A 24,621-nucleotide genomic window follows, 5' to 3' on the forward strand; every position below is an offset into this window, starting at 1 on the left:
AGTGTCCCAGCATCAACAGAGGGGTTAAAGGAAGTCCTGCTCTACCTCTCCAGGGATTATGGCTCCTATTTACTTGTAAAGTGCTTGGCAGTTCCTGGAAGCAGGGAACACTGGGATTTGTAGGTAATGTCAAAAACACAGCATGGAAAAATCTGGCACCAAGCTCGTTCCCTCCTCTGAGGAACACACTGATTCTAGTGAGCATCTCTAGATTTTGGGGTTGCTGATGAGAAAATGAGGTGCTTAGCTTTCCTAGGATATCCTGCCACACAGCAGCTTAGAGGATCTCCCTCTCAGAAGGAGGAAGATAAACACTTTGCAAATAATTCTGAAAACCCTGACCTCACGGCCCTGTTTACTTGTTCTTGACAATGCAACACTGCTCTCACAGTTCAATGTACTCTGTGAGGTGGAGGTGAGTTTCTCAGCATCCTCATGCATCCTTGTCCATGAAACTCTTGTATGTGATGAGCAACCAAGTTCTGTTCTTGCTGGCAGTGGTGAAGATTAAAGCACTGCTTGCTGGCACTTGTTCCTTTCAATTCTAGGGGATCAGAACACTTTCTTTACCAAGAATTAAGCATGATTTTTTTTTTCTTTGCATTACATTTCTTCTGTGCAGGACAATTTTCTGTGAATGCACGATATTCTGTGCGTTCATAGTTTTCTTCAAGCATTTCATAAACCCAAGTGATTTCAAATCCTTCCTGTAGTGCTTTCTGTATGTAATTTTCTGTGTGTCTTGAATTGCTCATTAAACTCATGTTTGGGCTGTATTTTGTTGGCTTCTTATAATCTAATAAAATATGAATCCCTGTAGCTCACAGGAATTATTTTGTATCCTGACACCCAAGATGCTGGCTAACAACTACCTGATTTTACAGGGGCTTTCCCTCCTGATTAGTGTGTTCTCTGTTCTGAAGGTCACATTTTGCCTGAAACACACAAACTCCCTGCGCCCCAGGGACATGGTGGCTCAGTAGGTTGCCAGCCCAGAGTTAATGGCTTAGCATCTCCCAGGGGGCTAGGGTCAGGACATGGGTAGGAGTAAAACCAAGCACAAGCTTGAAAAATGGATGAATTGCATCAAATAATTCCTTAAATCCAATATATACCCTCCTGCCTTGTTGGTCATTGTAGATTTCTTCACCGATGGGTTTTTATAACCTGAACAAGGTGGTTTGCCAAAATCCTGTATCAGACGTTTCCCCCAAGAAATGTTGGGTCAAGAGGTGAGCTCACATGATGAGAGATGCAGAAAAGGGTTCATTGGGTACAAGTCAGAACTAACATATTATCTCAAAAAATGTGTCAATACTCTTGAGAAGACCAGTGCTTTCTAAATGTTTTAAATGTTATTGTTCCAAATGTTTAAATTGAAAAGGAAACAAAAAAGTAATTTTGTGTTTTGGATTTGGTTTTGTGTTTCTTTCTTTCTTTGTTTCTTTAAATGCAAAGTGATGGGTTTCAGATGCACTTACAATTTTATTCCCTTTCTTGAAAGGTGTGCCATAAGGGAGGGATGTTTAGCATACCACATTTTGGGACTTTTTGAACTAAAGGCAGCAAATCTTTCCCTGAGCAGGAAACCACACATTCTTCTGCAACAGCAGAAAACATTTTAATTTTGTTTGCAACAGCAGGCAATCTCTAAATCACGTTCTCAAGGCAGTAAAACAACTTTGCAGCACTAGAGCTGCAGAAGGGCAAAAAAGCATTTTTTGCTTGGCTTTCTTCCTCTTGGAGAACTAGTCCGTATTTTTTATCCATCAGTCATCAGAGGTTTTCTTCTGAGCCTCATGATCTGAACCTGCTAAGTAAGGCAAATCCAGATTAGAGCCTCTTGCAACAGAAATACTGGAGAGATCAGGAGGGAAGAGGTGGGAGGAAGAGACAGGCAAGAGGGGAATACCGAGTCACCACACTTTTATTTCTTACTGTATTTTCCTATTTAGAATTTTCATAGAAGTTCCAAAAAAAGGTGAAATTTCAAATTTCTGCAAGAAAGGAAATTGGATATATCTCCTCTCCTTGGGCTTGTTTCTCAGATCAAAACCAACTGAGTAGGGAGTGGGGACATGCTGGAAGGAAACATACAGTGTTGTTTTAGCTTTAAGTGGTCCTTATTTTGAGGTGAAAGCTTGGAGGTACCTCAGTTGAGGATGCCTTTAAAGTGCCTTCAGTTGAGCCAGTTTCAAGTTGAAGAGTCAAATCAAAACATTGTTTGGTTTGGTTGGTCTGAGCACTTTTCTTTTTAGGCTTCTCCTGCCTTTTGTAGCCTCAGAGGAGTTTTAATTCTCCAGACTGCTCTGTGTGAGGCTGAAATAGCACAAAAACTTCTTGACTTACAGTGTTTCACTCAGAGACAGCTCTGGCCTCTTGAGATGGGACCTCTCATTGTGCTGAGCTCCCTGAACAGGTCCCTGGCTGCAAGGATGCCTATGAATTATTATTCTTACTGTTATAATTAACACATGCTCAGGCACTGACCTCTCTGTCCTGGGTTATATAGGTCCCTGAGGGATCAGGGGTATTTTCCAGTCTGTGAGATAAAACTGACCTTGAAGGAAGCCAATTATGTACAGCCAACACTCTGACTCCTCCTCTCCAGCTTTGGATCTCTCTGACCATCCCAGCAACTTTCAGACAGCTCCAGGATCCTCTTTCCCATGCCTACCTGAGATTTTTTTTCCTGACCACCCATTTTCTGCTTTTTCTGTGTGTCAGAATGGTATCACAAGCCAGGAAGGTGAGGGGCAGTGCATTTCTCAGTGTGGAATGTGGAGCGGCCAAGGGGCCTTGGTCCCAGCTCAGGTGGTGTGAGTGTGACTGCTGGAGTGGGTCCTGGTTTCTTTATAATAATTAGATATATTTTATAGTTCCAATACATATTTCTAATGGAATTTATTTAATTTCTTTTGCACAAGTGGGCTATGGCACCGTGCTGCTGAGGGTGCTTGGCATCATGCTGGGCATATGATCTTTCTGATAAACTGTGCTTCAGGTGGTGAGAAAAGAGCCCAGAGCTATTAAAAATATGAAGAGTACCAAACAAACAATGTTCATTTGTTAATCTAGATGAATTTTATTTTAAAAAACATATGCCTTCATCACAAATTATGGCTCATTGTCTCATTTCAAAATGAAAATAATGCAAAGGAAATAATTTCAATAATAATTCAGATCTGCCTGGAAATATCTGTAAAAACTGACATCCATGCCAGACTGGAAGTGTTAGTTTTGTGCTGGGGAATTTCAATTGTGCTGACCACAGATGGGATGTTTTTTTCCTTCTCTTTTATATCTTTTATGTGTCCTACATGGAGAAAAAAATAAAAACCTGGCTCTATGCCCATGTAAATACTGGGAAAATGAAGCTCATTTCCCTATGCTATATAGACTAGATGTTATCTGTGACTATGTTGAGGTTGTAAAGTAGTTCCAGAGAAGGGGGAAACTTGGAGCTTGATCTCCATGGTTTCACCTTGCTTGAGGCACTCTATATAAATTCCAGGTGGCTGTTTTCTGGGACATTATATTTAGCTTTGTGCTTCTCAAAGAGCTGGGACAACTCATTTAGGTATTTTTGATGGACTTGATCAACTTCTTCCTCAGAGGGTTTTTCCTTCTTCTGCACTGGAATTGGCTTCCCAACTGGAAAAGAAGCACAGGTGTTAGGAGGAGTCAGGTACCTCTGAACACTTTGCTCACCCTAGCACAGAGCTGAGGTCAGCCTCTCCAGGATGGAGAGGTTAGTATGACCAGTTATTTCCTGGAGCCTGGGAGATAGCACAACCAAGGAGGGATGATGGCTCAGATCCTAGCCAAGCTTTTGGTCTCCAGGATCACATTGGTCCTTGCCTCAGTTTACCCATCTGCAAAGTTGGTTAATGTCAAAGACCCTCTGTGCCTCTGTGTAGCCTTTTGAAATAAAAACTGCTGTATCCCAATGCAATCTCAAGAGCTGCTTCTCACATCTCAGATGTGCTGCAGGTAAACACACTATAAAGACAGGATAATATTTGGGTTGGGCTTTCCAAGTTGTTTCCACATGGCCCTGGGAATCTGCATTGCAAATGGGGAAAGAGAGGAACAGGGGAGTCCCACACTATTTAAATAGACTTGCAATGATGGTGTTTCCACTTTGCTCAGATTAAAGATTCTGTGAAATATCTGTTTTTTATTAGGAACCAAGTACTTACTTATCTTTTAAAAATCTTATTTTATTCAACAGAAAAGCTAGTTATTTTTATTCCTATCTCTAGAAGAGCCTTTCCATCTCCCAGAGCTACAAGGAGTGGGACCAGGTACCTGGCAGGGGACAGAAGATCCATGAGGTACCTCTCTTGCTCTGGTCTCTTACTCAAATTGTTTTTGTCAAGGGACAGAGGGTTTCAACATCTTATAAGGCTATTCCTCATCCAATTAATGAAGTGCCCATGTGACACTACACAGCTCATAAAACCATTGAGACAATCCAAACAGGTTGTAATACAATTAGAAGTAATTGCTGTTTGTCAAACTTAATCATTGGTGTAAGTTCTAACCATTCCAAACAGCATTTTTAATTAATTTAATTCACAGAGCATCAGCCGCACTGGTAGGCCAGGCATGGAGATGTTGAAAAACTTACTAAAACCCAAAGATTTTCTTGAAATTTGGTCTCCCACAGACATGGTCTCTGGTCAAAATGGTTCATCTTCCTCACATGCAAATAGATTTGGATTTGCAGATGTGTCTGCACAGTGGACAAAGCTTCAAACTGCTTGAGTGTTCAGAGAATCACAGAATAGTTTGGCCTGGGATCTGTCATGAGATCAGATTGCCAAATCAGTGAGACACTTGAACAGTTTGGAACGCTGCTTTGCAACCCATTCCTAGCTCAGCACTGCTTGTGCTCTCTGGCATGATGCTTCAGCCCAGCAGGAGGATGGCACAACCCAGGGACTGTCCCTGTTTCCCCAGTTTTAGCAGCCTGAGTGTGTCTGGCATCATGTCAGAGTTGTGTGGATTGACTCACCCACGGTGCAGATAGGCCGTCGGTAGGGTATCACACCAAAGCTGTACTGGAAGATGCCTCGTGCGTGGAAGAGGGGAAGGGAGATGCCCATGATCTGCTGAAGAAAATGCTGAATCCTCCGCAGCCAGGAGCCCTTGGGATTGTTCACCTGATCAAAGAGGTCATTCTCCCCAAAGGAAAAGGCAGGGACCAGGGGAGTGCTGCAGGAAGTCAAAACCGATAGGGTGTCATGATTAGCAAAGCCCATTCCAAAATCCCTTCATTCCCCTCCAAAACAGAAACATTAACCAGCCTCAAAGCCGAGCATCCCTCCCTCAGCACCCCTGGACCCCCTTCATCACCCATGCTGGATGGCCAGGCGCACAAATCCCTTCCTGTTCTTCAGCAGCAAGGTGAAGGATCCTGGGCGGGCATCCAGTGCCTCCTGTGCCCCACCAACAATGATGGCCAGCAAGTTCCCACCCTCTGGCTTCCGCAGCACGTAGGATGCACTCTCCTTGTCAGAAGCGATGAGGCCTGGAGAGCAGAGAGGGATTAAAAGTAAAACCCACCTGTAATACTCACCTGTCTGTGGTTTGCTCTGGACTTTTTTCCCCATAATCCATTTCTGGGGAGGTGCTAAACACTTTATTTTCAGAGTTGAAAACCTCAGCCCAAGTCCCTTAAGAGGTGCTAGATTTGCACACAGCTCTGCTGGGTGAGTACACGTCAAAATTATCCATTTGATGTCTGGCTCAGAAGTGAGAAGTGAGGGGGGGAAAATGAGAAAAAAAACTAATGGGGAACTAGCTGCACTTGACCCCTGGGAAAAATCTGTTTCAACTTGTTGTCGAGTGAGACCATGTTCAATTCTGAATAATTCTAAAGTCAGAGAAACATTTGCTTTAAGCCAAAACACACATAAATTTCAGTGGATGGTGCTAATTGAAGTGGAATTTGATGAAGGATTTGGTCCTTCGGTGTTGTTCACTTGAATAGGAGAGAAATCTTTAATTCAGAAATGACAAAGCAACATTGGTTTGACTATTTTAAAAAAAGTAAATCCTTGTTTCAGGGACTAAAATAATTTGCACATTAAAACTTCATTGTGAAATGGGTTCAATTGACCTGAAAATTAGTTATGCACCCAACTCCAATATTACAGTGATTAAACCTTCCTTCACCTGGGTTATAAGTCTCTCATATATCTCACTATTTGGATTTCTCACTCTCCATGTAAATACTCTGGCAGCAGGAGCAGGAGAGTTTATGTGGAAAACAGAGTAATGGATGCCCTGGGGTTCATCAGATGGAACTGGATGCCTATGTTAAGCCTATTGAATTCTGCCCACATTCAGCTGGAGAAGTGAACATTGCCAATTCCACTGCTGAGATGGAGGTCATCCTGCTAGTGTCCAAAAATCTCTCAACAGTCCCTTTTGCCTCTCTCCATTTAATTTTTACCTGTTCTTTTTCCTATTCCTTTTCACTTCATCTTCCCCCACCCTGCCCCACCCCATTCCATTGCAGCAGCATGAGCTGCTATTTTCATCCTCTGTCTCTGGATGTTGCTTCCCTGGAAGCTGCAGAGGCTTCAGAAAAAGAGGGTTTTTTTCTCACAATTTCAAGCCTGAATATGTTTTTTATGGAAAGAAATACAGGAACATTCTGGCCTGCAGCTCTCAGCATTCCTGTTCACAATTTGCTCTGCATTTTGCTGTTAGACAGCACCTGGCACAGTGATGCCCTGAGCACAGAGACCATTTACAGAGTTGAACAACAGAGATAACAGCAAGGAGGGCAATTTTTAACTTCAGAGGTTTTGGGTTGCTATCTCAGATAGCTGTGTCCATGAATGGGATCCAATTGGCCCCAGATGAGGGAAAACAGACCCCTGATTCCTCTTCCCCATGCATCTTCACTCCATGTTCCTCAAAAAAGCCCCCATACATTCCACTGCTTGCCAGAGGCCCATGCTCCTTACCTCCACTCATCGCATAGTCCCTGAAGAATGGGATGCGAAACCACAGGGAAAGCATCATCAGGTGGGGGGTGATGCCTGGGAAGAGTGTGGAAAAGCCAGTTGCCTCTGTGCAGAAATTGAGAAAGGCTCCGGCTGCCAGGACTCCATGGGGATGAAATCCCACCAGGTAGTTCTGCCGAGGGTCCAGCTCTGCTGTCTTCTCCAACTAGACACAGGGATGAAGCCAAAAAGGGGCCAGAGTTAGTGCTGTAACCTCAGCGGGGTGGAACACTGGCTATGGAGAGCATATAAGGCATTCCTGGAGAGGAGTGTCTTGCACCCACCATGCCTTTCTATTGGAAAAGGTCAACTGGAACAACTCCCTCACTTTTCACTGAGATGTATTTCATTGCCCATATTTCCACCTTCTCCTACCCACTGGCCTAAAATGACTTTTGTAATGGCACAGTTCCTTATGTTGCCTTGAACTAGTCCAGGTGCTGTTGGGAACAACTTTGTTTAAAATGTTCTCCAATACATTTTCTAGTATGGGGGGAAAAAACAAGAAAAGGGTGATTTCTTCCACACAGTACCTCTTGATCCCACAACCAGAACAGGAGAAGAAGTACATAATCACTCTGGTAGACCTACTACACAGCCCAAGCACGTGTCCCACTCAACAACTTGGTGTGGATCAAAGGTTTATCTTGTCCTGAAGCATGTGCCAGTTGATTCCAGGATGTTTTCACACATGGCAAATTGAAATCTAATTCCTAGACATCTAAAAGAGAAGGTAATGGTTTTCTTCCCACTGGGGAAAGCCTGCAGGATGCCAGATGTTTGTACCTGTGTTGGGTGCCCAGGTCCATCAAAGAGCAGTTGATGTCTGCCCAAGGCTGCTGCAACTTCAGCAGGAGGGAATGGAGAATGCCCATGTCCAGCATTTTAGGGATGAGCAGCATGGACTGCAGATACAGTGCAGCTCATGGCCAGCCCTTGAGGGCTGAATAAGCAGCTTGTTAAAATACTCAGCTGATCTGAAAGTGCTATTGAAACTTGAGATATGCTACCTGGGAGAATGGGTACCACAGAACAAGAGGGGATGGTTAAAGGAGGATGAGGGACAGCTGGGATTTGAACTCTGCTACACTTGACTGTCCAGGGCAGAGGAGCTGGTGTGACAAACCCCTTCTCCAGCTCTGGCACCAAGAGGACCTTGCCATGCCAGCATCACCAAGTATGTGCACAGCCCAGGCAGAAGCAGGCAAAACTGAATGCTGACATCTCTGCACCATTTCTGTAGAAGCTGAGGATGTTCACAGCAGCAGGGAAGGATGAACCTTTAGAAGGTTAGTCATCACATCATTTCCTCACTGAAAGGGTGGTCAGACATTGAAACAAGATGAAGTGATGGGACCACGATCGCTGAAATTGTTCAAAAACATGTAGATGTGGCACTTGGGGGCACATGATTAGGTGGTATTTGTGATAATGCTGGAGAACTGTTGGATTCAATAGTCTTAGAGGGCTTTTCCAACCTGAACAATTCTGTAATTCTCTTATCACAGGACCACCATGCCTTTCCAGACAACTCAAAGGCATTTGTGCTCAACAACAAGCAAAGCCCTATGCCTTTCAATGTCACCTCTCCAAGTACCCTGATTCCATCTGCACTCAGGGTGTAGTTAATTGTGCGTGTGTTTTCCTAGAAGCAGCTAGAACTGCAGGTTAATCACGAGAGTGTATTTTGCTTTCCTCCATCATGGCTCATTTTCCACCTGTCCAAAGGCACTGTTGACTGTACATGTGCCCATTCAAGCACCTGCTCCTAATGAGGGGACTGGGCAAACAAAAACCCCACTGCTGCCCAGGTGCAGAGGTCTCTAGGCAGGAAGAGAGGCAGATGGCTGAATCACTAAGTGCCCAGGGCCCCTGCCACCATTTGCTCTTTTTTGAGTAATCTCAGCTTGCATCAATGCTTCCTGCATACATCTTCAGCTTCCAAACAACCTTTCATCTCCAAGTGATTTATAAGCAGGGAAGCAAGATGCTCAGGCGTGTTGGAAACTGTTACATTTCTGGCTCTGTGTGTGCAGTGAGACAAGAAGGAGGAAGGGTGGCACAAGAGGATCACACTGAGCAGTCAAATTGTGTTGATGGGAGAGTTTGCCTGTAGTAAAACACCACATGTCCATAAAAACACTCCCTAAGAAACATCCAACTGCTGTCTTGGTGCTCATCCCAATGAACAGGAGGGAGGACAGGAAAGGAAAGAACAAAGGATAGTGCTTGGAGTGATAAGACAAGGGAAAATGGTTTCAAACTAAGAGATGGATGATTAAGACTAGCTATGAGGAAGAATTTTTTTTATTATGAGACTCATCATGATGAGTGAGGCCCTGGCACAGGCTGTCCAGAGAAGCTGTGGCTTCCCCATTCCTAGAAGTGTTCATGGACAGGTTAGATGGGGCTTAGAGCAACCTGGTCTAGTGGAAGGTGTCCTTGTTCCAATAAGGATGAGTTTTAAGGCCCCTTTCAACCCAAAACATTTTGTGATTCTGTGGTAAGACTGGCCCTGGCTGGCCCTGCTTGAGCAGTGGGTTGGGCATGTTGACCTCTAGAGTTCTCTTCCAATGTCATCCAGTCTTTGAATCTGTGGGTTTTGACTGCCTGCTCTAAGCCATGGGCAGCTGGAGGGTAGCAGTTGATTCTCTCAAGATTTGGTGGAACTGGGTAATGTTTCTGTGAGAGCTGTCCCCTGCAGTAGGCCTGGGGAAAGAGGGCCCTGATGTTGTCACAGACTCTGCTCACATCTGGATTATTTGGCCAAAACTCTCATAGAGAAACCAGAGAGCTTGTACAAGACTAAGAAGGAAAACTGTAGCAGAGGAGAGACTTTGGCAAAGTCTCTTACACCACAGGTCTAGACTCTACACTACCCTTGTCCCTCTGGAAACTCTTAACATAGAAACTCCATCTTCCCTTATGGATTGTTCCCACTGTCTCACTCCTTCCCTCCCCACCTGGCAGAGGTAGGTCTCCATTCCCAAACTTCCAGGAAAGTTAATAATGTCACTCTGCACAGCCTCCCTCTCCTGCTGTCCAGACAAACTGCCTAATCGAACTGGGTTTGAGGAGCCAAGGAGTGGGATTATCCTCCATCCTGCCTCAAAAGAGTTGTCTTTTCCACACCCACTGGATGGTGTTTGCAATTCCAGACTTTATGAGTGAACTGAACATTTAATGATTGTCAAAGTACTTAAGGGTCCAACCAAGCTGGTGTGTGCATGAGCATGAGAAAACTCAAGGTTTTTCTGGTAAAATTAGAGCAGTTTCTCATCTCAGAGGTGTCTGAGGAATGCCAAGTTAATGTGTATGACCTGTGGTCTGAAAGCAGCTGTTACCAGCTCAGGGCTGTGCTCTCCAAGCTGAGCCATGGGTTTGTTGACTTCCTTGAGATTCCCCTTGGCATGGTCATGATGCTGGCTGATGCTTTGGCTGCTGACAGCAGTAATGATCCATTCTCAAAAGTGTTATGAAGCCTTCTGGATCCCAGATGCAGTGTGACCTTGGCCTTCCTAACAAATCAAATTGCAAAAGCCCTCCAAGACCATGGAGTCCAAATGCTCCCCCAGCACTCCCAAGGCCACCACTAATCCATGTCCCCAGCTGCTGTATCCACATGGCTTTTAAAGGTTTCCAGGAATGGGGACTACACCACTGCCTTGGACAGCCTGTGCCAAGGCTGGAAAAACCTTACAGGGAAGAAGTAAAACTTAAACTTTCAGGGAGGGAGGGAGGGAGGGAGGGAGGGAGGGAGGAAGGAAGGAAGGAAGGAAGGAAGGAAGGAAGGAAGGAAGGAAGGAAGGAAGGAAGGAAGGAAGGAAGGAAGGAAGGAAGGAAGGAAGGAAGGAAGGAAGGAAGGAAGGAAGGAAGGAAGGAAGGAAGGAAGGAAGGAAGGAAGGAAGGAAGGAAGGAAGGAAGGAAGGAAGGAAGGAAGGAAGGAAGGAAGGAATAGTGCCGAATTGCAGGGTAGCAAAGTCCTGGAGCCGAGCACACAAACTCCTGCAGCACCGCGACCACTCTCCTCAATCCCCTCACAGGAGGGAGGAGAGGAAGGTCAGACCCACCTCCACCAAGTCTCGGCTCCGAGTTCACAACTCGTGGTGGCATCATGCCACAACTCCCGAAAAACCCTGAACAAAAAAGCCCACTTTCCCAGCCAAAAACTCCTCAACCCCACAACAACTCCACTGGAATGCCAGAAGACTTCCCTTTATGTCTTGATCGCTGACTATTTACCCAAAAAGCCTCCCCGTTCCAGTGTCTCCCTGATAACAACGGGAAGAAATTCTCTGAGAAACCTAAAAAACCACAACAGTCCCCAAAATTATCTGAGACCTTAATTTGCTAGAATGGACTCATGGCCCAAGTTGTGTGATCCAAAGGTGGGATGTCTTGCCTAAGCCAAGCATCCAAACCCCAGTTTTCAGTCAGCAAGAAAGATGGTGACTTCTGTTTGAGGACTGTGACAAAGATAGATATTCTCAAGCTTATGCTTACACTTTCCCCGTTTCACCTTCCTCATCTCAGGTTACCACCCCGTTTCACCTTCCTCATCTCAGGTTACCAAAGCACCATGGCTGCATGAGGGAGGATGGTGACAGGATGGGATGGGGCTGGAGAGAAAAAGCAGTGATGTCCATTCACTTGGCATGGGGACAGAATTTGTTTTTACTGTTAGGCTGAGTGCATCGTACAGATGCACTGATAAATGATGAGGAAGGGATTATGAAAATGGAGATAGGGTTTGGGCAGCAGCAGACAGATTACTGTTATAAATGTATATTATAAAGTTGGCTTTTTGCAAGATGTGTGCTATACGATTAATAATGTTGTGGTAAAGATATAAGTTTTTATTTCTGCTATTAGTAAAGAAAATTAGTATAGTGGTAGTAGTTGATATAGTATGCTTAAATAGTCTGTTTGGTCAGGATAACATCCAGTGAACATGTAAAGAAGATCCTGCTATTGATATACCAACCATTAGCATCTACCATCTGAAGAAAGTACAGACCAAGGCCTGAGCTGGAGGTGATAATGAAGACACAGCCACAAAACACACATGGACTAAAAAGCCAGACCCAAGGAGGGACTATGCAAAACAATTCCTGGAATATGGAAACTAGTTTATGGAAAAATATGAATATTCAACAAACAGATACAATAGAAAGGATATTTAAAGAATGTCTCTGATATAGCAGGGTGTGGACTTGGCTGAATGTCAAGTCACCTGGCTGGCTGTACTTTGCTTTTTTTCTATCTCCTAATTGTCTTATTTTCTATTTCTAACCTATTCTTAAAATTTACCAAAAAAGCGAACCTTGTTTTTCACATTACTAACTGCTTTTTGAACATAGCATATATAGAGCGGTCCACAGCATCCAAAATCACTCTGTAGGCAACATCAACACAGCAGATACCACAGGTTATCTGTTCAGACATACTCTAGCTCAAACAGATTAATTTTAAACCCTTTTGGCATATTTTCCGCAACATTATAATGCAGCTGAGCTCAGCCATGTATTGGAATTGAAGACTCATATATTCATTTAGGTCATAAAAGCTCTCTGAGACTATAAAGTTCATTATTCCAGCACTGCCAAGGCCACCACTAGTCCATGTTCCCACATGCCACATCTACATGATTTTGAAACAATTCCAGGCCAGTTGAAGGACTATAATGAGGGCATATTTAAAAACAACAACAACAACAACAACAACAACAACAACAACAGAAGATTAGAATAGGTTTAAAATGCAGGGAATTAAGCAGAAATAACTTCCCTGGGCAATGCATTGGATCCTGACTTGGTTTCTCACTGCAGTTTTTCTCATCCCTTTTTAAAAACACTCAAGCTCATGTGGGTCCTGCCTGACTCTAATTATCAAATCATTAATTGAAATGCAGTCAGTTCCAAGGGGGATAAATCGAACAGCAAAGTGGTACTTGAGCAAGGGTGATATCAGCAGAAGGTGCACCTTGCACACACTGTGGTGGCCTGGCTCAGCACTGGCATGCCCCATGTATGACAGCACACTGCAAATTCACAGTGCCCAGAAAACAGATGCTCATCCCAACTTCTTTTTGCTTCCAAGACAGCAAACATGCACAGGGATCCATTAAAAGCAGTGCTTAAAGCTGTTTCCTAAAATAAGACAGCAGGCAGCACTTGCTGCCTCCAAACACTTGACCATGCTAAGTTTGCTGCTGGGATCTGGTAGGATTAGGAGCCATACTTAATCTTCCCAGAATGCCTAATTCTCCAGGGCTTAACAAACTCCATCTACACACAAATACAGCCCAGAGCCCTGGACACCAACCTAATCTGTGTCCCCAGATCTCACTCCCTTGTGTCCCTTGTGCTAGGACTTTGAGCAAGTGGAGTTTTTCAGCCTGAGGAAGAAAAGGTGAGACCTTAGAGCCCCTGCCAGTGGCTTTAGCTCCTTGCTAAAGGGGCTCAAAAAGAGCTGGAGAGGGATGTTGGAGAAGGGCCTGAAGGGACAGGACAAGGGGGAATGGCTTCCTACTGCCAGAGAGCAGGGTTAGATGGGATAGTGGGCAGAAATGCTTGACTGTGAGGATGCTGAAGCCCTGGCACAGGTTGCCCAGAGAAGCTGTGTCTGTCCCATCCCTGGAAGTTTCCAAGACCAAGTTGGTCAGGGTTTGGAGCAATCTGGTCTAGTTGAAGGTGTCCCTGCCCATGGTAGGGGGGTTAGAACTACATGATCATTGAGGTCTCTTCCAACCCAAAACATTTTATGATTCCATAATTCTATGACTGAGAAAATATTTTGGAGAAATAGTGTTATGTGATTGCTTGGTTATAATGCTCTCTGTATTATATCTCCTTTAAATTTTTCTGCTATCCTTTTGTGGAACTTCCTGTTTTCTCCCAGAGAAGTGGGGAGAAAGGCTCCATGGAGCCCTCTGGGCCCTCAGCCCAGGGAGCTGCAGCCAAACCCCACACCATGCTCCCTCTGCTGGTGTTATGGTCCTCCTACGAGAAAGGACAGACAACGGGATGCAGGGAGACATTCAGGAGTGGGGGTTCCATGTTCTTTAGAAAGGAACAAAAAAAGGGTCATTGCTGGGCTGAGCTGGCAGCTAAATTTCAGCAGAGAGGTTGGTCCAATCGACTTCACAAGTGGTGGCTTATGGCCACAAATAATTTACAGAATATGTACTGCATATAATTATTGCAGTCACACAAATCATTGATTACTGTATGTTTTTTTTAAATAATATAGAGAACAGAAATTTTCAGTTCCCCTGAAGTTGCTGAATAGAGCTTAAAGACTAACTAGCAAAAAAAGATAGAAGAATGTAAAGGCATGCACACTGGATGATAGATGTAGCTTCCCAGAGGAGGAATAGATAAAGAAGGCTACAGTGGGTTTTTTTGCAAGTTAGGTAACAAGAAGCAACAGCACATGCCCAAGAAAAAGTTCAAGGAAAGTTCACCCTTAAAATTGAAATATTGACTGAACAGGACTAGCAGAGATCCGTTTAGAGGACTCTCCAGGATCATAAAATGATTTCCAGTAGGAGGCAGATGCATGCAAATTAGTTCTAGGAAAAGTGATGTTTATGTATTAGCAAGGAGACACACTTCAATGAATATATATGACTGTAGTGTTGTAAAGCCTCACCACACACATTAGGTTAAAGGAGACATTCTTACAATGTGTCCTGCACAGATAAAGAATGCCTGCTTTCTAACACTTCAAATTGGGTTTGAAAGTTTATTTTCTGGCTGATTTCAGTATTAAAGGGACCATAAAATTCCACTCTCTGCCATGGGAATGGACACATTCCACTAGACCAGGTTGCTCCATACCCCATCCAACCAGGGACGGGACAGCCACAGCTTCTCTGGGCAACCTGTACCATGACCTCACCACCCCCACAGCCAAGCATTTTTTCCCAACATCCCATCTAAATCTACTCTCTTAACAGTTTGAACCTTTTCCCCCTTGTTCCATGACTGTAGTTCTTGATGAACAGACTCTCTCCATCTTCCCTGTAAGGCCTCTTCATATACTGGAAGGTCCTCTGTGGTGTCCACATAACCTTCTCCAGGATGAACAGCCCAAACTTTCTCAGCTGTCTCCATATGGCAGGTGCTCCAGTCCCCTTATTGATTTTGTGGCCTCCTCTGGACTTGCCTCAGAAGTGCCATTTAACCTTCTTATGCTGGGGGCACCAGAACTGTGCACAGTATTTCAGGTGGGATCTTATGAGAGCAGAGAAGGGGGTTATTTCTGTTTGAGCAGCAAAGCTGATGGGCATGTCATCTCTGATTCTCACTTTGCTCCGACTCCCCCTAATCCTTTTTCCAGGCCCTACTCCATGCAGGATGGACTCTCAGGCTGGGTTCTTATTTTTTCCTTTGGGCTGGTGGGTTCTTTGGCTTTTTGGGCTCCCGAGTTCATTATCCTAGACTACAGCACCAGCTTTGGACCCCAGGTTATCTCTGACCAGCTGGGTGCATCCCATCTGAGTTCTCTCAACAGGCAATGTATTCCCAAAGGAATTATCTTAGAAATTCCCATTTCTGGTCTATCCTTGAAGCTCTCTTCCTTGCACAACCCATGAGCTCCTCTGCTGCATTACTCAGATTTGTATCAACTTGTGATGGCTCTGAGGCAGGATTTGCTGCTGCTCCATGCATCCACACCATACCAAGGGGATACCAGATAAAAGAGTAAGGGCAAAGGCCAGCAACATACATTAGGTAAATCAGGGAATGTCACAGAAGTCCCTCTCAAGAAAAGAGCAGCTCTGTGACACTGCCAAGTGCACCCCCAGCTTTACCCATCCATCCCCCTCCTCAGCAGAATGGGATACTGACATTGCAGGGCACCCAGGATCTCTTGGATTTGGGTTAAAACTTGGCCCTATGCCCACTGGGTAAATTCTGAGCAAACTGAAGGACAAGAATGTTGCAATATAGACATGGAAAACAAAGGTGAGATTTCCCTAACAGCTGGAATGCAGCAAAATTAAACAGGTGTGGAAAAGCCAGATGATTGAAGGATGTGATTTGTAAAAATGGCAATCCCCATTTTTTACTGTGTTTTTGAGTAATCTGGGAAGATTATCCTTCAACACCAAACTCCAGCACCCCAGTACTGCTGGCCCCAGACTGTATCCAGACTCCAAGGACAAAGCTGGTCCCTGGAAGAGTGAAAAGCCAATGGTCCAGTGGCACTTACCGAGATGGGGAAATAGTCCCTCATGTACCTCCACACAACGCAGTTCCGGAGGAAGTGGATCCGCCGCCCGCCCTTGCTGGGTTTCTCCCTGTCTATGAACCACCATGCAGCATAGAGGGCACTGACCAGCCAAAAACGAGTGAAGAGGAGTATGATGAAGGTAGCTGTACAGCATTGTGCTGAAAGAAAAGCCAGCATAGTTGGATTAGGTGGACTTTGGGTGAGGAATGGTTTGTTTGTAGAGGCATTTTGGTCCTGGGATGGAGCCTCCACTGGGCTTGTTGCTGAATTTATCAGTGTGAAGGCACCTCTGATGCAGAGGTGGTTTCTTTTCTATCTGCTCCAGGAACCTGAAAAGACACCAAGCATCTCCTTTGTAGCAACCACCAATTTCTCCAAAGGCCACCATGTCTCCCTCCTCCCAAAAGACTGATGAATCTCACTCCATTCACAGTGTTCTTATGGATCAGCTCTCTATCCCTTTGCTGTCTTGCTTTTCTCTGGAGTCAGACTGATCTCTGCAATGATAATGGCCTTGTTTTACCCTAAAACTCCTGTTAATAGCACCTGATGACACTTGATACTTTACAATGGCAGCAAAAAGGGTCCTATGTCCAGTCTGTACAGTCCCCAATAACTTTATCTTGAGCTAATGATTCCCTATTTTAATTGTGTCCATGACTTATACCCAAATATTAAGATTTTACTCTTTACTGAGTTTTTTTATTATTGACTTTGGACCCTTTCTTCCACTTCTCAGGTTCAATCTCAACTCTGATCTTGGACTCTAGAGGATTTTCAGTTATTTCAACTCGGTGTCATCATGAATCTTATAAGAATGCTCTGTTTCATTCTCTAAGACTTCCATGACTTGGGACTTTCTCCAGTTAGTGCCCAGCTTTGACCTCTCCCTCCCACCTCCCTTATACCCCATGTTTTGGTATGAGAACAAGCAAACAAAAGTCTTTGTGCAAACAAGCATCACTTGGTATATAAAATCCCACCCAAGCCCAACACTGTCTCTCTGCAGAAACCTGGAAAGTGATGATGGCTACCAAGCTTCCACCTGGTAAAGCAGATGTGTGCCTGGGAAGAGCTGTGTCCTCTCCATCTGTCCCTCTGGAACCTTTGGTATTGCTTGTGAAGGGGAAGACTGAGCTGAAGAATTTAATTCCTGAAAATTCATCCAAGTCTCTTGCCTTCCCCAGTTCATGGATTACACAATGTTTTGTATATTTTGTTCTACTTTGGGTCTTCATTTCAGATCCACTACCCAGGGCTGGAATATATGAGGATGGAGATGCCCTGCTCAGCTTCAGCTTCAGCTGTAATATAGATGCTTCCACACCCTCATACTCTGAGACATCTTTTCCATCCTTTGGAGTCACCTGATACCTTCTTTCTCCGCCTCCTCTCAGCTAAGGCTTGCCAGAGAAGTGGAATAGCATGCTCTCATCTAAGACCTTCATGTATGTCCTGTTTGCTTTCACTTAAGGATAAATAAGTAGATCATGTTTATGGCACTTTTTTGGTGATAAGTTACCCTGATTACAAAGCTTTGCATGGAAAAACAAATCCTTGCCCTTTTTTAAAACACTGTCATGATGGTACCGATAATTCCTATGGGAGGAAAAAAGTGCAATAATCTAACAGTATCCTAAACCCCCTTAAAGCTGAAATGGGATTGCATGTCTTCCTAAAAGCAGAGGCACTGCATTGGGCACCTGGGTAGGCACTAAGAATTTTGCAGTGGAAAAAATCTGCAGCTCTCAGCAAAGCAACAGGTCTAACCTGTAATGCATCAGGAAAAAACACTGCTCACACCTGATGCCACACTTTTAATGGAATCATACAAGTCCCCTCAAATCTGGCCTTGGACACTTCCAAGGATGTGGCAATCACAGTTTCTCTGGGCAACCTCTGCCAGGGCCTTACCACCATCACAGCCAAGATTTTCTTCCTAATATCCCATCTAACCCTGCCCTCTGGTAGTGGGAAGGCATTTCCTCTTGTCCTGTCCTCCAGGCCTTTGTCCAAAATCCCTCTCCAGCTTCCGTGGAGCCCCTATAGCACAGGAAAAAGCTCTAAGGTCTTCCCAGAGCCTTCCCTTCTCTAGGCTGAACACCCCCAGCTCTCCCAGCCTGCCTGCAGAAGAGAGGGGCTCCAGTCCTTGAAGCATTTCCGTGGCCTCCTCTAGACCTGCTCCAGTTGAAATCTCATAAAAGTGGAATAGAACAAGAGAATCCCCTCCCTCAACCTGCTGCTCACACTGCTTTTTCAAGTGCCACAGACATAGACTATAACTCTCAAGAACTGCATAGAACATGAACTGCTGGGTCCACATGATAAATAAACACAATTTTACTGCACCTGGGAGCCAGGTCATCCGGTCTGCTGCAAAACTGTGCAGTGCCTAATTCTCTTTTTATCATACTGTGCAAAGTGCAAAGTACATTCTGCAAAGTGAAGGAGCAGTTCTGGTCCAAATCCATGCTTTATCTCACAATTATACAATTATTAATTTCTTTCTTGATTCATTTGCAATTCAACTTCTTTTTTTCTCAGAGCAGAATTTTCACTCAGTGACTTTCACACAGTTTTAAGGTTTGGGGTGCTTTGTCCTTTTGAAACCTTTTGGTGCTCTGTGGGAAATGAGTCCATTCCTGTCCCAGAATAGACTGTCAGTCTGAAAGTTACTGTGGATGGGACCAAAAAGACAGGAAGTTTTCAGAAAATGTACAGTTAAATCTGCATCCAAACCAATTCCAGCCTTAGACAGGAACCTGATTATTTATGGTCTGTAATTTGATGAGAAGGAGAACTTCGTACCACTGTTTGGACACCAAAAATTTCTGGGCCACCAATGGCAGGATATTTGCCACAGAGCTCTATTACTGCTCCCCAAAAGTCATGTCATGTCCCCAGACTGAATCCACCACCACCAGTCCCACTGCTCAGAAGAAATTGGCAGGTTTGGGTGTGAGGTTGCAAACAGACGTGATCCTCACCTCCTTCTGCAACTCTAGACTCCTGTGCTATAGCCCAATGGCACATACTTAATTGCTATAAAATGGCTTCAGCCCTTACACAGAGCTCTTTCAAGGCAGACAAAGATTAAGAGATTAAGGGCATCATGCAAGTCACTGCAGATGCATCAGTTCTGTTATTTGAAAACAAGAGATAATTTTGGGCGGAGCTGAGATTAAATGCTTCACTGTCTACACTGTCATGGACAGTGAAGACTGCTTCAAATCAAAACTAAAACCAAAGGGTCCCTGACAAGAAGGAATGTCATATGCAGACCCTAAATCTTGCACTTTGTTATGAGTCCAGATTCAGGAAGGTTTCTCTATGGTTGTCCATGGTGAGGCTTGGCTCTGGATGAAGCATTCATAGGATGGTCCTGGACTCTGCAGAGAACCTGTTGAGCAAGAATGTAGCAACTTTTCATGGTCCAGGACCCAACATCTTGCATCTCCATGGCTGTGTGGGACTCAGCAAAGAAAGACACATCAATGTGTATTTGATGGCTTTCTTGGATTTTTTCACTGGTCAAGTGGTTTCCTGGGCTGGATTCCTTCAAAGAAGCTCATAGTAAAAATGAAGTGTTGAGTTTCTTATGCTGAGTAGTTTTGCTGTGAGCCACGGGTTTTGAAGCACATGGAGGACTTTTCTGGCCAAGTCTAAGCAGGGACCATGTTCTATCAGTGCTCCTAACCAAAAATGTGTTAATTCAGCCTGAAAAAGGGAAAACTGCAGCCCATAGAAAGAGGTTTTTGTTATTGCAACAACCCCAAAATGAGTCAGATTCATACTGCACTTGTCAGGAGGGTTTGCAAGATTATCACAGAATCACAGAATGCATTGGGTTAGAGGGATCTTAAAGATCATCAAGTTCCAGCTGCTCTGCCATGGGCAGGGATACCTTCCACTAAACCAGGTTGTTCAGAGTCCCATTCAAACTGGCCTGGAATGCTTCTAAGACACAGGTTGCTGAGACCCTCAGTGCCAGCCTGGAGTCCCTGATTGTGGCCACCAACACAGATACTGCACCCCTGGGCACAGCTGATCTGGGCAGGCTGTGGACTACACTCAGCTGCCAAAGAGGCCTGATCATGCCCTTTGAGCCAACCCTGATGACTTGAAGGTTCAAAGGCTGGATGTGATACACTCAGTCTCCAGAGGCAGCATGCCCAGGTCTACTGCCCCTGCACTGGGTTTGTTTACCACGGTTCAGCCCTGCACTCATAGCTCTGCATAGTGTGTCTGGATGGGTGTCCATGCCCAGTGGAGAGTGGGAATGAGAGAGGCAGAAGGAAGCAGTAGGCTTGGGCCTGCTGATTTCAGTTCTCTGCAATAGCCTGGTTCCACTCCATTATGAGGGGGCACTGGTCAGTACTCAGATCATGTACTGGGAAGGCAATGGGGTCTCCAGTCCATGCCCTGCAACCCATTCTTACACCTTGCACTCCTCCCCCAGCAGCTGTCAGCCTCTGAAATAAATGCAACCTTTTGTCTCCATGCTCTTGTCAGGAGCATCCTCCAGAAAACTGGCAGTATGGACAATGCCTGCCTGTTGCAAGGGATGCTGGAGCAGAGCTCCTTGCCAGCACTGGGGCCGAGCTGCTGCCCTCACCCAGCATCCCTCCAGAAATGAATGAGTCACTCCCCCAGTGCTTGGTTTCTTAGGGGATGCATTTGCACAACCATAGCAACAGCTGCCTGCAATCAGTGCTGCAGGGATGTCTGGCCAAAGGGCTGTGCAGCGGTAAAAAGGGTATTTCAGAAGCCCTTTTCTGGCAGCAGAAACACAAGCCTGTCTCCCAAACAAAGGAACAGCCAGCAGCTAAATCCTGCCCACTGAACGTCTGAGCTCTGTGTCTGAGGATTGTAACAGTGCAACTAGGGATGTTTGGCAGCTCATGGGATGAAAATAAGAGTATCTCTGAGCATCTAGCTTATGCACTTGTTAAACTGGGAGATTTGGGTGGAAACCTCCAGGCTTAAAGAAACTTTGTAAAATGAACCAAAGCATCTAGAATTGCTTCATAAGATTTTGTTATCACCTTTCTAATGCCCTTCTTATGAGCATTTCTTAACTGCTTTTTGTTTCAGATTGTATCTCCAAAAGAAACCCAAACCAAACCCAAAACCAAAAGCAAAGCAAACCAAACAAAACTAACAAAACAAAAAATGTAAAAAAACCACAAACCAAACAAAAACCAAACCAAAAATGCAAAAGCACACAAAACCCCCCAAACAACAAATCAAATTCTTCCAGGGAAAGGTGATAAGCTCTTGAAGGTCAGCCACTGGGAGGAGGAGTGGGTTTGGCTCTCATCCTCATTCAGAGCAAGCTGCATTCCTCTGCAGGAGGCAGAGCCTGTGCTTGCAAGTAACTCTTATACCTGCAGAAGATTCCTTCCTCTTGGCCATTTGTGGTCATTCTGCTGCCTCTAGAAGTCATTTCCATCTCTGGAAAGTCAAGTGCCAGCTTGCTTCCAATACCAAGAAGGGAAAAACCTCAAGTACAAATTGTTTTATTTGAAAACACTGTTGAAGCTCCATGACCCTCAACTGCACCCATGCTGGGAATGGGGATCTGCTGTTGGATCCCCTATTTACACTGTGATCACATCTCTACTGCATCCCAACTGAATCATGGACTGTGGAAGGAAATGCAGATGGAGGGATAGAACGGGAATCATGGAGTGCTCCAAAATGTCCAATTCTGGCCAACTGTGTCCATGGCTCTTGACAAATCTCCATCTCTCTCGCCAGGATACATTTGTGTCTCCTCCTGCCAGGTGTTTTCTGGTGGCAGAAGGTTGATCACAGGTGGGATCTCTTTTTCACTAGAATGTTGATCACAGGTGGGATCTCTTCTGCTCAGAGAGACACCCAGGATTTATAACACAAGTACCAGTACACAAATACACACAAAGATCTGCTGTGTTTTGGGCTATTCAACAACTGTCTTGGCACAGCAAATGAGGAGCTTTACACACATCCCATCTGAGATTCACAACTGGCATTACAATGGAGAACTCTATGATGTTACCTTTTAGCTTGGCTCCTGACGGGCTGTAAATGGCCCCAGACATTTTACACTAGTAACCTACCTCTGATACTCCCATCTCTTTATTTCCCTAAAACTAGGAAACACTGAGACATCACCTTCCACCCTGATGGGGCAGTAAATGTCTCCAGGCAGTTTGTACTCTCTGATGATGTGCCCCTGTGTCTCCCATCATCATTTCCCTGTGCATCCTATCCAAAACTGTATGTGTGTCATTTCCATCAGCACCTGATGCTCTCCACCAAGCAGTGACTTTGTCTGCATCTCAGTTTGCTGATGTTGATGCTTGGGTTTTCTTGGAAAAAATGACCTTTCAGAATGTGCAGGGGCATCTGTAAAAAGTGAAGTGTCTGTTCCCGGGGCTGCAAAAGCAGAGTCTCCCAACACTCTTCCTGTGTTACCATTCCTCAAGCATGGTAATTCCGTTTCCTATTCCTAACACCAAGCAGAGCAACAGCTTAAACCAGGAAAACTCTAAACCTAAAGTGAAAGAGAAGCTGAAAACGCCACCCTGGTTTAAATGCTGCGTAAGAGCTGTAAATATCCTCATGCACAGGCAGTCAGCCAAACACCTCTTGGTGCCACTGTGCTCTGATCAGGTGGTGAGAAGCCAAAAACATTGGCACAGACTGCTCAAAGAAGCTGTGACAGCCCCATCCCTGGGGTCCTGTTCAAGGCCATGTTGGACATTGGACTGGCTTGGAGCAACCAAGTCAAGTAGAAGGTGTCCCTGCCCGTGGCAGGGGATTGGAACTGGATGATCTTTAAGGTCCTTTCCAAGCCAAACAATTCTATGGAAAGCTTCTCTGACTTCTCAGAATAAGGAAAAACAGGTATCTCTTACCTAGACCCAGGAAGCTGAATATCCATTGAGCCACTGATGCTGTCTGAAGCCTTCTCTGCAGTGGCAGAGACCGCGGAGCAAACTCAATCTTCATCTTGGGCTCTGCATGCACGTCTCACAAGAAGGAAGCCAGTGAGAATGCAAGGTGCAAAGTCCTCTGTCAGCATCTACCCAGTGTTACAGTAGAAGGAATTGTGCAACATACAGTCGCAGTGGTCACTGGGCACAGCACCATCCATACAGGGAGGAGAGGGAGGTGTCATGGACTTTACACCATCATGACTCACAGCATTGTTAGATGGTGACAATTTCATGCTTCTACCACCCAAATCTGGCACGTGAACTCCATTCAGGATGCAATCCTGCCTTCAAGATCCTGTCTCTTTCAAATTTTGCAGTATTTGGATGTCAGCAGAGACAATGAGGTATTCGTTCCTGTAAGCCAGTTTTATTTTCCCCCTTCCCCTACAAATCACCCTGTGCACAGCAGGAAGGGACAACAGAAGGAATGAGCACAGGCAGGTCACTTTTCCTCCAAAGTGATATGATGTGGATGGGTTTCAGTCTCAGCCAGGGAGGTGGGGAGACAATATAATGGTGTTTCACTGCTGAGCACAGGGTACATGAGCAACCTCATGCTTCTGCCAAGACATGGATGGACTGGGCAGATGAGTTTCCATGTTCATCCTTGCACACATTTATGTAGGTATAGAGAAAGGAAATACTACTCCTGCTTTTCATTTTTATCTCCAAGCAGGTGCATAGTCTGAGCCTCTGCCTTGTCGTGTGCAAAGAGATGCAATTTACTATGTGTGGAAAAAAATTAGAAATTTGAAGGGAAAAAATCCTCAAGGAACTGATAAGCCACTCAGGTAAGCAAAGAAATCATCTCATGGGAGGGCTGGGAAAACCAAAGGTCTCATTGTCACAAGGATACAGAATAATAAACTGCACTGAACTATGAGCACTGTGAAAGGACTGGCCACGTACAAAGGCTTCACTCACATATCTAAGGGCATTTCAAATCCCAAGGTCACTGCAGCCAAGAATTACAGAACAAAACTAAAAACAACCTTGGCAGAAGCAAATCAGAGATGTTAGCTGAAAAATAATCCTTTCCCTTTGTCAGGCCTAGGAAGATGCTGGGCTATGAGGGATCTGTTAGACTAAATTTTCCCAAATCACTAGGATAACAGGGTTCTGGTGAAACCCCAAGGGATCTTTTCCTAAAGGCATTGGTTGCTTTAATTGAACTAAAACTGGTTTAGATCTCAAATCTCTCCCCGTCCTTTGTCTTCTACTGCAAATGTCAGGACCCTGCCTGCTTCAAGAAAGCAAAGGTTTTTAATTCTTTCACTACTGTTACCTGGTGACAGGATGTTTCCTGGTGAGAAACCATCAGTGATTTCCAAAATTCTGTGGGGAAACCTGTGGGCACAGGGACCCTGGTCCTCCTG

General features: G+C 44.9%; 1 protein-coding gene across 2 annotated transcripts; it reads right to left on the reverse strand.

Moving 5' to 3' along the window:
- Positions 1 to 1,709: 1,709 nt before the first annotated feature.
- Positions 1,710 to 23,280, reverse strand: MOGAT2 (monoacylglycerol O-acyltransferase 2). 2 transcript variants are annotated; one of them, XM_083855524.1, is made up of 7 exons: positions 23,165 to 23,280; positions 16,242 to 16,420; positions 6,984 to 7,188; positions 5,362 to 5,536; positions 5,021 to 5,220; positions 3,485 to 3,654; positions 1,710 to 1,810 (listed from the first exon to the last, which is right to left on the reverse strand). In XM_083855524.1, the coding sequence occupies exons 1-6, from the start codon at positions 23,256 to 23,258 to the stop codon at positions 3,500 to 3,502; spliced, it is 1,008 nt and encodes a 335-aa protein (XP_083711650.1). In that variant the 5' UTR covers positions 23,259 to 23,280; the 3' UTR covers positions 1,710 to 1,810; positions 3,485 to 3,499. The 2 variants fall into 2 exon arrangements, with proteins under 2 accessions (XP_083711650.1, XP_083711649.1); XM_083855523.1 differs by lacking the exon at positions 1,710 to 1,810 and having other exon boundaries at positions 3,115 to 3,654.
- Between the last annotated feature and the right edge of the window lie 1,341 nt (positions 23,281 to 24,621).

The sequence above is a fragment of the Zosterops lateralis genome (assembly GCF_965231275.1).
Source record: "Zosterops lateralis genome assembly, chromosome: 2".
NCBI classification, from domain to species: domain Eukaryota; kingdom Metazoa; phylum Chordata; class Aves; order Passeriformes; family Zosteropidae; genus Zosterops; species Zosterops lateralis.

Coding starts and splice junctions, on each gene's coding strand:
- MOGAT2 (XM_083855524.1), bottom strand. CDS start 23,258: ATGAAGATTGAGTTTGCTCCGCGGTCTCTGCCACTGCAGAGAAGGCTT. Junction 7,189..16,241: donor GGGACTATTTCCCCATCTCG/GTAAGTGCCACT, acceptor CCCTGTGTCTAG/TTGGAGAAGACAGCAGAGCT. Junction 3,655..5,020: donor ACGGCCTATCTGCACCGTGG/GTGAGTCAATCC, acceptor CTTCTTTTCCAG/TTGGGAAGCCAATTCCAGTG.